We start from the raw sequence: 15,695 nt of genomic DNA on the forward strand, positions 1-15,695 counted from the left end.
GAATCCCTCTGTGTTTCAAAATAGGGAACTCTTCATCTGAATTAGCATAAACCAACCTGAGACACTGCAATAGAGCTCCCTTTTAATATCCAAGGTACATGTAGGACCTCTGTTACTGAAGTATCTGAGCATCTCCCAGGCTTTAATGTAGTTATCCCCTCAACACTCGTATGAGGCGTTATCCCCATTTTACAGATTGGAAAGCCAGTGACTTGCCCAGGGTCACATAGGAAGTCTATGGTGGAGACCGAAGTTGAATTCCCTGCTCAAAGTCCCAGGCTAGGGCCCTAAACATTGGGCCACAACTGCCCACACTAGGGGGGTTGCCCTGGCTTAAAGGCATCAGTTTAGTTAAACCAGTGTAGACCAGATGCGTCAGTGCAGTGCATCATAGAGCCTGCTTTGGGTTGGCTTGGTGTGGGCAAGAAGACTCCTTCCTCCAATAGCTTGCCTTAGGAGATAGCCGTACCCAGACACTCTCCACCCCCCCATGGACCAACACTGGAACAATCTGTTAAAGGTGCAGCACAATTTTTGGTGGTCTCTTCCCCACTTCTCAGCAGCATAGATTGCCCCCTCCCACCCTGCACGTTACTCCCCAATCCTGGCAGAACGTATAACGGGTGCCCTGAGATACAGCAGAAGAGAACTTGGCTGGCAACAAACTCTAGTCTCCTTCCAGTCAACAGAGCAACTTCTCCATGGACAGAAGCTATCAAACGCACCATGTAGTTCTAGGTGGTGGTATTATTGTCACTCCATTTTTAAAAACAAAAATCCTAGTTTGTCTCTTGGTAGAAGTTCTGACTTCACTTCTTGACACCCTCGCTGGGTCGACTGTAACTTCCCGCAAATGCTGAACTCATCACTGAGCTGGTTATGCCCATTCGGCCTTGCGAAGTGCTTCCCATATGACCTCAATTGCTAATGAAAGGGCAAGCTTGTCTGGCGTGAGGATGAGGTAATTAGACTTCAGACCTCTCCAGCATCCTCTTTTTTTTTTTTTTTTTTTTATTGTGAAGCATGAGCTCTGAATAGCCCACTTATTAAAAAAGCAATTTCCCTTCCTCTGCCAAATCTACTTGAGCTCACTCAGCTATTCTCCCCACCCACCACCCCCCGCTGAAAGAAGTCCACTCAGTAAAGCTCCATGGCTGGCAGCGAAGTGGAAGCCGCTCAGTTCTATTACAAAGCGAGGCTGGACACTCTTCCGCCACCCTCTTCACCCCCTCTTTTGTAACCCATTAATGAAAAGTCAGAATGTTAGAGCACTCAATTAGTTCCACCGGGCTTGAGTAAGTGATGTTTTAATTAAATTTTCGTCCATGTTTCTCAGCAAAGTATCATTAAACATGACTTTGCAACTCTCTCTCTGGAGCGTTGCTAAATTCCTGTAATCCCACAAAGGCCTGACCTTTTTCCTGAGGCATGTTTGGTCAAACATGCCTTCCCAGTCTGAGGGGCGCTACTAGAGGGGATGCAGCTAGCCAGGGAGGGCCATTGTTCCCAGCCCTCTCTCCCTGCCTCCAATGGGCTGAAGGGCGCAGGACTGTGGGTGATGGTCAGCTGCCTCTGCAGGGTGGTGCATTCAAAGGCCAGCCCTGCTAGGGAGGATGAGGGGGTAGAGCAAAGGAGGCAGAAAAAACGGCAAAGCAGCAAATTCTCCCTGACAAGTCTCTTTAGACAATAAATCCATCAGAACTTGTTCCCCCTCATGCAGTAATTTTAAGTTTCCTCGATTTTATTTTGGAGTAACCTGAAAGGCCAGTTGAGGGATTTGGGCCTGCTGAGATTACATACGACTACTAAAGGCCTGTTTCCCAAGCCAGCCTCTGTAAGGCTATAAAATGGATCTACCTTATTTCAGGTCTCTGCATCAGTGTTCTCTCTCTCGCTCCCCCCCCCCCCCCCCTAGTTCATGTTTGTAAGGGCAAGAATGGGTTGGAGAATCCTACTAGAGCAGTGGTTCCCAAACTGTGTGGGGCATGCCCCCTAGGGGGGCATGGAGCAACATTTGGGGGGGGGGTGAGATCAGGAGCACCACCCAGCCACAGTTCTGCTCCCAGCCTTAGCCCCTGGCCCCGGCTCAGTTCTTGGCCCTGTTACCCGTGTCCATGCAACCCTCCCCCCCGAAGAGCTGTGGCCCTGCTCCTGGGGGGTACACAATCACGGTAAAGGGGGGTGCATGACCATGAAAAGTTTGGGGACTGCTGTACTAGAGGAAGTGGCTTTAGCAGCAGGTCACCATTTTCCCCTCGAGGCCCACAGGGTTCATTGGACCCCAGTTGGTAATAACTAAGGATAGCCATGGTTTGGCTTTCAGCATGAAGGACGTGGTTGGGGCCCCATTGTAACTGCCAAAAAAAGGAATTGGGTCAGTATCCGTAGGGAGCTCTAGGACTGAATGGTCGGGCTGGTCAGCTCTCCTGCCCCTGGAGGTCACCTCTCCATATTAGGCCTGAGGTGGAATTCTAGCCTGTCCTGCTCTGGGGTACTTCCCTGGCCCCAATCACTGGAGTATCTATCTGACCAAACTGCGCTTTGAGGGGGAGAAGTGCTAATATCCCCATCTGTAAGATAACTGAGGCAGAGAGATGAAGTGACCTATCCAAGGTCACCTAGGACGTCTGATAGAGCAAGGACTTGAACCAGGACTCCTACAGCCCAGATCGTTGCACAATCCTTCCTTTTTCTACCTGTCTCTATTCCCTGCAGACAAGGAGATTTCATCTCCAGAGCTGTCAGGCAGGGCTTCTAAGGCTAAACACACACAAGGATATGTAACGATCATTCCTTTCAATGAGTCAAAGCATGAGACACAAGCATGTTGCATATGCAGTTCTTTAGGGGTACATATGGCTGCAAATTGTACCTGCATTTTTCCATCCACAACAAATCGCTCCTGCAAAATACTGGCAGCTGGAGGGTTAATTACCTGACCTATACCTACAAATCAAACTGCTAGCAAGGCAACTGCAGGCAGAAAGATACAAGCACACATTTTATTTTTCCAGGTTCAGATTTGCCTGGCAAAAAAACATTCTGAAAAGGAAGGCCTGAAAATGAACTTGCCACTAGAATTCTTTCCAACTTACCCCATCAGGAAAAGTACTTAGGTCTTACATAGTGCTTTTCCTCTTCAGAAGTGCTTACAAAAGTTAACCAAACCAGGAAGAATCTTGAAGCTAAACTTTCCCTGCAAAACACAGCTTTAAAGCTGGGTTACATTCTTCTAAGTCTCCTTAAATTGAATGGGTTTGGGTTTTTTTAAAAAAGGGGGGGTGAACGGATGCAGTTATTGTTTCTAGAATGAGCATCTAAAGGGAAGTTCTGTACTGTTAGCATATACCTCTTGGGGTTTTCTTTCCCTGCTCTGAACACATGTCTGAATCTGCACCTGGAACAATGGTGTGAGGAGCAGGTTATTGATCTGAGTTAAGGGAGCTGCAGGGTGGGCTTGAAGAATAAAACCATCTACCAATTCCCATGACTGTGTGTCCAGCTCCTGAGTTTAGACCGTTCCAGGAACTGGCTTAAAACCATTGAAGGGTTGATTGGCCAGTGGGATGTGAATGGGGATCTGTGCTCAGTGTTTCGGCTAAAACGGAGAGATTGTTTGCAGAGTGTCCAAAACTGATGGATTTATTTTTTTAGCCTGGGCTTTAGCTGGCTACCAAGCACAGGCTACAGTTGCTGCTGTTGGGGGGAAGGCTTATGCTGCTGCACCGCAGTGATGCTCTGCTGTGATCCCTTTCCCTGAGTGTGTTGGAAGTGGGGTCCTCCAGTGCTGGCTAATCCGTTTGGCTCTGCTCCAAATTCTGGAAGTGGTGGACCCTAATCAGCTTCCCGTGCGTCCTTAAAGGGGATTAAGTGAGAGACACCCAGATGATCCTGGCAAGTGATCTGCACCCACACGCTGCAGAGGAAGGCAAAAGTCCCAGGGCCGCTCCAGTCTGAGCTAGGAGAAAATTCCTTCCTGATCCCACATAGAGTGATCAGTCAGACCCTGAGCATGTGGGCAAGAACCAGCCAGCCAAGCACTGGAGAGAGAGAGAATGTTCTACCACCTCCGACCCGCCCTGGCCCGCCCAGTGTCCCATCTCCAGCTGTGACTATCTCTGATTTAGAGGAAGGAGATAAAGCTCTATTTAAAAACTTCTTCTTTTTGTCTCTTCTCTACCTCCTCCCCCCACCAAGTAAATCCAATGGTGTTGAAGGCAGTATGGTCAAGTGGGTCAAGCAAGCCTGGGCATAGAGCGGCTGGGCTTCTGTTCCTGGTTCTGCCCCAACCTGCTGTGTGAACTTGCATCCCCCTTAGTGTCACAGCTGAAATATTTCTGCTGTAAAAGGACCCCAGTGGTAGATGCAAGATCAGAGTAAGTCTGTGCGGGATTGGGGCAAAGCAGGTGACTCAGGGCTCTCCATGGGCTTCCACTCGACAAGCTAGTATGTATGACGCATTCTCCAGCACCACACAGACCTGTCCACCAGCAGATGCCCTCTCCTGGCCGCCTCTCTTGCGGTGTGGCGAGACCCCTAAACAATGGCTTTCCATGGAAGGCTTCCATGAGCAGCTGAATTGTGACTGATGGCAGGGAGGGAGGGTGGCTGCAGGAGGAAGCTCACTAGGATTTTCACTGTAGCCGCCTTGTAAGATTCTTGAGTCTTCACAAGCCCCAGAAGAGGAGTTTTTATGGGGGACTCAGTATGTGTCCCTGTTATGCGCCGGCAGTGTAAATGCATCGTTCTGGAACAGAGGAACTGGTGTGCTCGTTAAAAGCAGGGGAGTGGAAACTTGATGCTCACTTCCACCCTGTGCCAGGGCTGAGTAGTCCTGGCTGTGGGTAACCGTGGGGCTGGCAGGGAGATCAGGACAATGGTGCCAGGTTTGTCTGGTGGTTTTAATACTTATGGTTCATAAACTGCCGTGTTCCTTCTCCAACAGCCCCCGCCCCCATCAAACAAAAAACCTCACCCAGACACAATAAATCTCCTCCCACCTTGGGCACTGCAGTGAAGGCTTGCAGCCTGCATACAGTACTTTGCACTTGCCTGTCCTCTATGGGGTGCCCTAGAGTCTTGCATTTCCTCTAGTGCCACTGGCAGAGAGATGGGCCAAGGTGGTCAAATTGTCCATCCCATCTGATACTGCAAGAGTGTCATAACAAGCATTTTTGAAATGGCTCTAAATACAGCTGGCATGGCCACCTTCTTATATAGGATCCTAGGCACCAGCCAAGTAAACAGTGAGGTGCTGCCGGAGGTAGATAGTTTCACACACTGGGTTGCTTGCCGGAGCACTAGGGAGTGGGTTGTAGGAGCGAGGAGGAGAACCAGCAGCCTCAGGCGTTTGATCCAGGAGCACGAAGTGACTGCAGTGCAGACCTTATGAAGCCTCTCTCGTCGGCTTTGCCCGGCACACTGGTGGTCTGGGCATGAAGTCAGGCATAAGAACTTATTTCAGTTTTCACTGGTGGGGTGGGGTGCGGGGGGAGAACCAGTTTGTGACTGCAGGAGAGCAAGCATAGGGTCTCTCTTAGTGTTTTGAAATGTGTTCTGTGTGCTCTTGTCGAACGTTGTGGGATTTCTTGCAGAGTTGGCTAGACAGTTTGGCACATAGCGTGTAACAGCTTCTAACCAAGCTGGCCCAGCCGAGCACTGTAAGCGGTAACACATCGCTCTCTGTAACCCGTCACTTGTTTGAATGCTACTGTGTATTATTGGATTGCATTTGAGAAGGTCTTGGCTGTCACAGGAATGAAGTGTGACCATTGGCTGGGGTTTACTTAAGGCCGTATGATGTGGAGCATCTTTCTAAAAATGATTGTGTAATATCAGGATTGGGCCGGGTTCCAGCTCCCAAGTCCATGACCTATTGCAAATTTGCATGTGGTGCTTGGGATTCGTGCTGCCAAGTAACTAAGAACCCGTTGGTCGGGAAAATGGATTTGAGCCAGTCATCTGCTGTTGTGGGGCTGTAACGTAGGCTGACACCATAATGGGCGGGAGGGGGACGTGAAGGTTGATTTCAAGATACTGAATAAAGCCAGATGGCCCAAAGGAAGAGTGCTCAGCAGTGGTACCTTTTACGGGAGGGAGCTTCTAAAACAGACTGTTCTGCTTTGCTATTTTAAGGGATGGTTATAGCTTGTCCGTTTAGACTAAAAACAAAGTCTCTCTAGTGGAAAATGTGGCGGTGGCGTTGTATTGCCCTCTGGGGGGAGGGGGGGAAGAACTAGAACTATAAAAATATAATTATTACAATCCATGACAAGTACAGGCTGCCCACGACTGTCCAATTAAGGTGCCCACTTGGTTTTCCCAGCAGCCACGAAGAAGTTGTGGAGAAGCAGGTTAGAGAGCCCTTTCTAAGGCGGATGGGCTCCGGTAATAGGAATTCTCTCTGGCACCGTCTGATAAATAATGCCTTCAAATTGGCCCAGATCCTCTGCTCGTATAAATCGGTCAGTGGAGCGACGGCGCTTTGTTCCAGCTGAGAACTTGGCCCTTTATTCTTCTCTCCTTGCGTTCACCTAGCACCAGCCTCCTCTGGCTTCCTCCGTTAAACCAGGCCACTCGTGCAGCAGCACCTGCATCTTGCCATCTTGCCATCTCCCCACGCCATCGCCTATGAAAACACATTCCTTCCATTGCCCAACCTCTACTCCTACTTAGCTCTGAATTATTTTGATGTGTGGGAAGTAAGAACAACCCATGTACACATTAAAGCTGGAACAGGAAGAACTCCCTAGGTTGACGGGTGTGCATACACCTTGGAAATAGATCCTGCCTTTCTTTCTGTCTGTTTCTCCCCCCCTTCCCCCAAGCCCTGCTTAGAAATCAAATTCTGCTTCTGATGTCTCCATCCTCTGACCTCCGCCTTTCCGCGGCAACGGGATGTGGTGGTGGAAGATTGGGACACTAGAGTGAAGAAATAAAACCTCCCCTCCAGGCCAAACACTACCCTTGCACCCCCACGGAAGTCACTGGGCTTAAACAAGGGCAGAATCTGACATGAGACCCTCTATACGAAGGTGTCCATTTTGGTTTCAGTTTGCAGGGCTTCTAAGCCTCCTTCTCCTTCGCACCCCCAACTTTGAGTTTGAAGGACTCCAGTGGAACTGCCCCTCCTTTGTGGGGGTTGAAATCATGCAATTGTGGCCTCTTTCGAAAGCAGTTGGTTTCCCCTTCTCCCCCAGGGTTGTGACCCATTGGGTAGAGCAATGGACTCCAACTGAGTAGACCTGGGTTGTTCCTGGCTCTGCCAATGGCCTGCTGGGCGACTTGGATAAGTAATTTCACCTCTCTGCCTCAGTTTCCCCATCTCTACAGTGGGGATAATTATGATGATGATCCTGACCTTTTTGTCACAAGATTGTGTAGACTCGCTCTGTAACATACTATGTGGGAAGAGGCTCCAAGATTTGCCCAACTAGCGTGCTCTGGAGGGAAGTGGGAGATGAAAGGTAGACTAAAAAGGACAAAAGAGGCAACGTGAGTCACTGTGGTGACTTGAAGTCTTCAGCAGATCTGCATGGCATGCCCATGGCTCTGCCACTCAGTCATAGATCCTTTGCAAACTAGTGGCCTTTGATTCCCAGCCTCACTTGCCATCGCACTCTGGGTCAAATCCTACCCCTGGAAGGGCCAGAAGAGCTTAAACTGTGGCTCTACTGTGGAGTGGAGGCCAAACACCATATAGGTCAGTGTTTCTCAAATGCGGCCACTGTGGCCACATGCAGCCACCAGGGGCTTTTCTTCTGGTCACAGCCAAGGCTGTGATTGGGAGGGGTGGGGAGGGCAAAATAGTTCCTGCTATCCTGGATGCACCGCCTTAGTGTTGGTTGCTGGGGCTGCCAGCAGGGGTTGCCCCCTTCCGGAGTCACCTGGGGCAGAACACTGGAGGAACAGGCAACTGGTGAGTCCCCCACCTTCCCAGGGGCAGTGGGGTTCAGGCTTTGGGCTTCAGCTCCGGGGTGGCAGGGCAGCGGGCTCCGGCTTCGGGCTCCATCCTTGGGCTCCGGCTGCAGAACTTTGGGCTCTGGCCTCAGGGCTTCGGGCTCCAGCTCTTGCTAACTCCCCAACTCTCCTCCCCCCCCCCCCCATCTCCCCTGGCCCTCCCCCTGGGCTTAATTTGTCCCCAGGCTGGCCAGGGCTGAGCAAGTCTGCTTTGAGAAGCGATACTTGTATGTTTGCGAATATCCCCTCCCAAAGCAGACTTACTAGCAAGCAATAAATGACAATGATTTCGATGTGCATATTTATTTGATTTTTCCCTAAAGCTAATTAAATGTTTTAAGGAAAAAGGGAGAGAGCGGCCACCAAGCAGAGTTGGTGGCCACACTCTGAGGCCACTGAAAATTTTGTCCTGAGAACCCCTGGTATAGGCCCTGTGCATCCTGCATCCCACTGAGATCTGTAGTGGGCTTCTCTGTGCTATGGGATAGGAATGGAGGTTCTCATCATGATGGGTCTTTCCACATGACCGCAATGTGCATAGAGAACAAGTAGCCAGCTCCATTAATATGTCTCTTGTATGAAGCCACCCACTTCTGGATTAAAGGCAAGGCCTTTGTTCCTACCCCACTCAACTTCCTCATAGTTCCCGCTATTTGGGATCACTCAGACTGAGGCTTGGACCCATGGGCCTCTTACACCAACTGGATTTTGAGACAACACCATTGAGGTCTAAGGAGTACCATATACTGTATAATTAGGAGGGAATCTGACCCTGCACAGGTAACGACATATAGCCTAGTGACATGCAGAATTGCTTCTGAAGGCTCTAGGTTTTTAACAACTTGGTCCTTGCCTGTAGCATTGACTATGGGGAATTATTAACCCCATGCGCTGAAAAATGCTGATTTGGGTTGACCGAAACATTTTGCCAATTGGTGTCTCTTTTTTGGAAAATTGCTTCAGGAAAGGGGGCAGGTTCAGAAATCTTGAAATGGTCCATTTAGTCCTTTCCACAACCCAGCCCAGTGGTTAACAAGTTTCCAATTCCGACTCCAGAGCGGGGATTCAAACTAGGTCTTGCATCCCAGGTGAATGCCTTACTCAAGAGCCCAGTAGTTATGGGGGTGGGGGACATCTTCTCCATTTTGTTAATGGTGCCTGCTTCCCCTGTGAATCTAGCCCTTTGCTTCCTTCCCCCAAATTTCTGGTTTCAGCTTGACTTGACGCAAACTTTTTTTTTTAACTGCCAGTGAATCAAAAAATCCGTTATTTGCCCAGCTCTGCAACTGACAGTGAGATCATTGTGTTCACATACACGAATGTATTCCATCCTTTCCCATCTGACCCTCTCCTTTTCGAGACGCAAGAACAAAGGGGCGTCCTGGGGTTTCATAGCAAATTACAGCATGGTTCATTAAACCTGCGCTTGGCCAGTAAGCAGTGATACTTTGTGAGAACATATGCGCTCATGACCTCTTGCTGTAAGTTCTGGCAGCTCTTTGGATGAGCTGTCAACCTCTAAAATAGGATCATGAACTGGAGGGAACCCTCTGACGTTAGTTGTATGCAAAGGTGTTCTGTTGACGTACTCACCTGACTGGTGTCTGTATACTATTGGCATCTGCTCGCTGGAGTCTGAACTGCTCAGCTGTGTTTCCATAGGTGCTGCCCTACTAATGCGGGTTCTGTGCACTCATGATAGGGACCCTATGCTTTCTGGAGAAGGAAGGTTGAGGCAGAATTCCAGTCGTGAAGTTTTGAGTGGCCTCAGCATGGAGCGTAATGACAGCTGTGAGGTTCTAAAAGGCTACAGATTTGACATCTCCTCCTGCTTCCTCTCTTACCCTGCTTCAAAACACAGTAACTTGTTCTCCGTATGCTCATCCTGAGAACAGAACATTGCGCTAGGTCTTAAATCCCTCCAGACCCTCATGCCTACCAGTAGGACAGTGTGTCGTATGGTCTGAAACCTAGTGAGCTGCTTCTCTGGTGTTCCCAGATGCTGCCAATTTGGGCTGTCTGTCTCAAAATGGGCATTGTCGCACTAAAATTACTGTAAGTGACACATCTGAAATTGGCACTATAGGCTCAAACTTTTTTGAAGTGTAGCCCTCCACTCCTGTGGGTGCTCCCCCTCTATTCATGATTGCTTATCTGCCTGTGATTAGATGGTAGAAAGTGTTTAGCTGTCTTTAATGCAATGTAGTTACTGGAAATGGAGGAAAGCCTGCACAACGTGACCAAGTGATGTGCAAACCACTGGTGGTCTATGGACCACCACTGTAGAAAAACTGAACTCTGACCCAACAGAGGGCTACTAGAGGTATGAATCTGACTTGTAACAAAGGATTACATGTAACCCACCCAAATGAAGAGTCTTAGTAATACTTTTTTTGCTTAGCCATTGGTAGCTTTTGGTAACTTACCTTGGAAGGGCGAATGGTAACAATGATAAGCAAGGTGAACGTTATATTAATCATGAACACAAGAATGATTCCACTGCAATATACAACTCCTGATTCATCCCAGATTCAAAAAATCTACCTGTGCAAATATAATGGGTAACAATAAACTCCAGGTTAGTACCACAGGATCCCTAACCACTTCAGATATTAACTAGCTAAGCATTGCAACTCCCCTGGGAGGCCAGGGAAACTGAGATACAGAAGTTAAATGACTTGGCTAAAATCTGTGAGACAGAACCAGGAAAAGAACTGTACACGTGCCCCCCCCCCCCCCGAGGTTCCTGCTCCAGCCAGGAGATCGCTTTTTATATTGCCATGATTTCCTGGTTTCACAGGGTAGCCTGTACACTGTCTGCTCTGTGGTTAAATTTCTCCTGCTCCCATAAGTGAGTCTCTTAGGCTTCGTTCTTCTATTTGCAGGTCATCAAAGCTGGTGTGGAGACTACTTGTAAGTGCCATGGCGTGTCCGGATCCTGCACTGTCCGAACGTGTTGGCGGCAGCTCTCTCCGTTCCATGAGATCGGCAAGCAGCTGAAGCAGAAATATGAGACGTCACTCAAAGTGGGCAGCACCACCAACGAGGCCACGGGGGAAGGGGACATCTCGCCACCCAAGAAATCCACCCCTGGCCACAGCGATCAAATCCCAAGGACTACAGATCTTGTCTACATTGACGATTCCCCTAGTTTCTGTCTGATGAGCAGGTATTCGCCTGGGACTTCAGGAAGGAAATGTTACAAGGACAAGAATTGCGAGAGCATTTGCTGCGGCCGAGGTCACAACACACAGAGCAGGGTGGTCACACGGCCGTGCCAGTGCCAGGTTCGCTGGTGCTGCTACGTAGAGTGCAAGCAGTGTACTCAAAGAGAAGAAGTTTATACCTGCAAAGACTAATGCATGCTCTGCCTAATGGAGATCCTCGGTGGTGGGAGATTATGATCTATGAGAACTACACATGGAGACAAACAGGGTTTGACTGACATTCTAGGATCTGAAAGCTATGTTGAGACATAAGCACTTTGTAGGGTACAGGTGACCCAGCTGTGTTGCTGTTTTTGTTTTTTTTCTGTAGACTGAATTTTAACCATGAGGTCCAACCGTGTGGAAATAAGTGCCTGTCCTATTGGGGTTAGGTACCAGTAGACCCTCACCAAAGCCGTCCATGAACCCATCAGCTTGATAGTTCACTCATCTTGAGGTTTTGATTATTTCACCAAAACTTCTGGAAATCTACCTGACTGTCCAGACAGCCACGCAAATGAACGAGATAAACTGACTTAGGATCTTTTTGCCTTGAAACGTTGTGGTCAAGGTAATTGTGGCTCCCTAAAGATGGGGGGTGGGTTAAGCGTAGAGAGTACCAATTGTTCCTCTAGTGGAATTTCTGCAGATCTAGCATAAAAAGCTCTGACAAAGAGCTACCCTCAAAAGTGGGTCTATCCATGTCTCTTTTTTTTTTTTTTTTATATCCGTGAACATAGCTTCAGAAATGTTGGGGTCCCTCCAGCTTGCCATGTTGCAGACAACAAAAAGATTGGGAAGAGTTCAGACACACCCGCCCCCTTCAGCCTGATTGGACACTCTTCTTCACATGTTCTTCAGATGCAGGTTTTTTAGCACGATCACTGTCTTAATTTAAAAAATAAAACCACTAGAAGACCTTTCACTTTTAGTTTTGTATAGGGTTAATTTCTTTCATCTCTTGTTGATTAGAATCACCCTGTGGCAGCTGCTTCAAAAACACAAACAAGGACTCTTTAGCCTTATCTAGGCTGAATTCGAAAGTGGTATTTTTTTTTTGGATAGTTGGCTTATGACCATATCAATTCCGTTGCCTCTCAGAAGGCAAGACTGACTTGATGCTTGCGTTGAATAGCAGCCATTCTGGACTGGATTGGACCTTTTTGGAGGAAAAGATTTTATTTTACTAGTCAGAATTCCATTTATTCTAGAACATGGCACAAGCTATATGTAGACCCTATGACCTTAAGCTTTTTTTTTAACCACTAGATTGAGAACCATATTTTTAAAGGTAACAAACCATGGGATTCCAAATGCCTAGTCAACATATGGTTCTACCCAAGGGTGGACAAAGAAAGAAAAGCCAAATGCAATGGCAGAGAGCTCCAATGCTGTGAACTAGATGACAACCGCCATTATTATTATTTTTTTTAAAGAGGATATTTACAACGTAGTACTTTGTGGCAATGTTCTTCGGTCATATAACACTGCTGGGATCAGAAGCGGCTGGTAAATGCCTTAACGAAGCTTTCTAAGGAAACACTGGAGAGTGGAGGGCATTTGGGGGGGGGGGGTAGCAGTCTTTGATTCACTAGTAGTAGTGATTGTCACTAGTTTATAACCCATATCTGGCTTTCAAGGGAGGAAGGCTGACTGGCAATTTTTTTCCTAGTTTTCAAGGAAAAGTAGATGGTTGCGTAACGAGCCATATGATCTTCCAAGAGGGACTATCATTGGAGCATCTTCTCAAATAGTAGCCACTAATATTTAAGCTGTTCATGTGCATCTACTGGGAGGGGATCTCTTTTCCTAATCAACAGATAACTGCAGTCCAGCCTGGCCTGGGTGGGTGAGTGGTGGGGTGGGGAAGAGTGTGGGAGGGAAGGGGTTTGTCCCTTTTAAAAAAAAATAGCTTTACAATCCTGCAAAGCGAAACATTAGCGCTTTTTCTTTTTTGTACACTTCTGGAGACTGGGTGCACTGGGGAGGGTGGCGGGTGGGGGGAGGACAGTTCTGGGGCACCACCTGTCATTTCTGGTGACTCTGCATAGCAAATGCACATTGACGCATTGAATGCAAGGTATAAGGAGGATTCCGTGACTTCTGCCAGATGCGCCAGTTCGAAAGTCGCACACAAGCAGTTTACCTGGTGGTTTTTGTTTTTCTTTTAAATAGACTGAACAGAAACATATTAGTCAGTGTGGATATATATGCATAATTATATATAAATATTGAACGAACATTTATTTATTGTAAAGCCTTTCAGAAGGACCTTGTGGTTTCAATGTGGTATTATGTCCAATCTCTCTCTCTCTCTTTCTCTCAGATGCAAACTCACTGCAGTAATATTTTCATATCACTTTTTTTCCCCCCCAAAAGAGGCTTAAACCCAGATCCAGACATACCCCAAACTTGAGACCTTTTAGATCTGAGCTGCTGGGTCCAGACCCCTCTCTACTCTCTTAAAAAGTGGGACAGTTACATGCTGGATTTCATTTATTTTTTTTTGTAACTATGGGGCCTGACTTTTTCCCCCCCTCCTTTTAACCTGTGTATCCATCTGCATTGACCTGTCTGGGGTAACGCCATGCTTTCGTCAATGCCAGAGGACAATGAGGCCGTATATATGTATGGAGAGGGTGTGGAATTGACACTGAGTTTGGGGGTTGTGGATGGGATGCATCAAATAGGTTAGCTTGCACATGGCGTATATTTCCAAGCAATGTGTTTGACAATGGAGAGAGAGAGAGGCTGGGGCAATAAGGCAAACTAAACGATCACAGAGAGGTAAAAGGCAGAGTGAATGAACTACTGAGTGAAAGAGCTCTTCTGTGTATTATAATTCACGCACTGAAGCCTGGATGCTTTCTGTAAGTATTTAAAAACAAATTGTATTTATGTTAATTTGGATATATTACTTTCCTGTTATATATTGTAAATAGTAAGGTTTATTCTCCTGTGGTTAAGCAAAACTATAAATAACTAAAATAGTAGTGAGGCACATGCATTAAATGTATAGGCAGTGTATAAAATATACTAACACCCTGAAATCAGGAGAACTTGCCTTTTTGACCTAAGGAGGTATAACGTACACACTTGTTTTGGTTTTGTTTTTTAAATTCCAGGGTTTTCCAATGTTTGCCTTATTTTTGGAAAATAAATGGATTGGGGGGGAAAATTAGGTCTCTCCCTTATGGGAAGGTCCTATAGAACTTAATTAGGATGGATCCAGTAGTGTCTTTACAGAAATTCCTCTGACCTCTAAAGAGAATTTAATAGTTCCTAACCCTTCTCTGTAGGTTTTTAAAATGATCTTATGGAACTTACCAGAGAATTCTATCCCTGCTGCTCTATAGGGTAGCTCAAAAAAACCCTGTATAGGACATAAAGATAAGGTTTTTAGAGTAACCTCTAGAGAATCTATTGGCTTCATCCATATTAAGTTCTACTTTTCCATAAGGGCTGGTTTTGCTGTCACTTACGCCAGTGTAACTCCATTGCAATGACTCAGTCTATAAAACTGGTATGAGAGCAGAATTGGACACGGTCTCTGCCATGGTGCCATTTTACAAGGAAAGCAAAGCTTTAAGCTTTTTTATTTTTTCTTTCTAAATTGGACTCTTGCAGCAGATATAACTGGAGAGGGATAGCGGGGTGTGTGTGTATGGGGAGCTTTCTGCTTTCCCCTCCCCTTCTCCCTTCCAGCGTTTAAGGGCTGGTTCTCCTTATCTGATCCAGCAAGACTTGGAAGGTAATGGAAGGGTGCAACCATTATTTATATAGCTTTATTTTAATTTTTTTATCATAGAGAAGTTAGCCGATGGAAAAATTATTTTTTTGAGCAGTGCATTTAGTTATGTCGGAAATATAAAAATATTTTTGTAAACCAGGCAAACTGAAAACGTTTGCTTTATCTTAGATTTTTCTACTAAAAATAATAAAAAATCCCACACAAATAATTGTTGCACCCATCATCTCTTTAACAAGCTTCTGAACTCTGCGACTGACTTACATATATTGGATGTGAAGTACAAAACAAATCCTAAATGTTACAGTACTGTTCTCTTCCGACTTCAGAGGCCTTTACCTTGGCAAACTGAGTAGTATTTACCTTAAGGTGACGACCGTGTTTGTTCATCCGTTCCTTCCCTCAAACTGAAACGAGAATTTCTGATCAGAGGTGGAGGGAAGCAGAAGTTTACAGTAAAGATGCCCACACCTAAAATTTGTCAACTGAACTTCTAAGATCTGTGCTGTAGCGGGTGGAATATAATGAATCCAGGGCCAATACCACTGTGTCCCTGAAATGAATGAGGCTTTTGCCAGCTATTTTCAGTTGGAGCAGCAGAGGTGGCTATTATGAAAGCAATGGGGGAGGTGGGGAGGGGAGAAATGAAAAGACATGGAAGGGTTTAAACATCGAGGACCCAATTCTGGCCTCCAACTTACACAGCTCTCACTAACTTCAGTTCAGTAGTTGCTGCATGCATGAGAGGCTGGAATTGTCCATTGCAGCTAAGGATGCTTGGC

At 46.9% G+C, this 15,695-nt stretch overlaps 1 protein-coding gene across 1 annotated transcript in view; it reads left to right on the top strand.

The window, feature by feature from the left end:
* Nucleotides 1-11,318, top strand: part of WNT9A (Wnt family member 9A) — a 63,247-nt gene extending 51,929 nt beyond the window's left edge. Inside the window, exon 4 of the mRNA XM_065399760.1 lies at nucleotides 10,845-11,318. Coding sequence (XP_065255832.1) covers nucleotides 10,845-11,318 — 474 coding nt within the window. The remainder of the gene's footprint in view (nucleotides 1-10,844) is intronic.
* The last annotated feature ends 4,377 nt before the right edge of the window (nucleotides 11,319-15,695 follow it).

Source organism: Emys orbicularis, chromosome 2, assembly GCF_028017835.1.
Source record: "Emys orbicularis isolate rEmyOrb1 chromosome 2, rEmyOrb1.hap1, whole genome shotgun sequence".
NCBI lineage: Eukaryota > Metazoa > Chordata > Testudines > Emydidae > Emys > Emys orbicularis.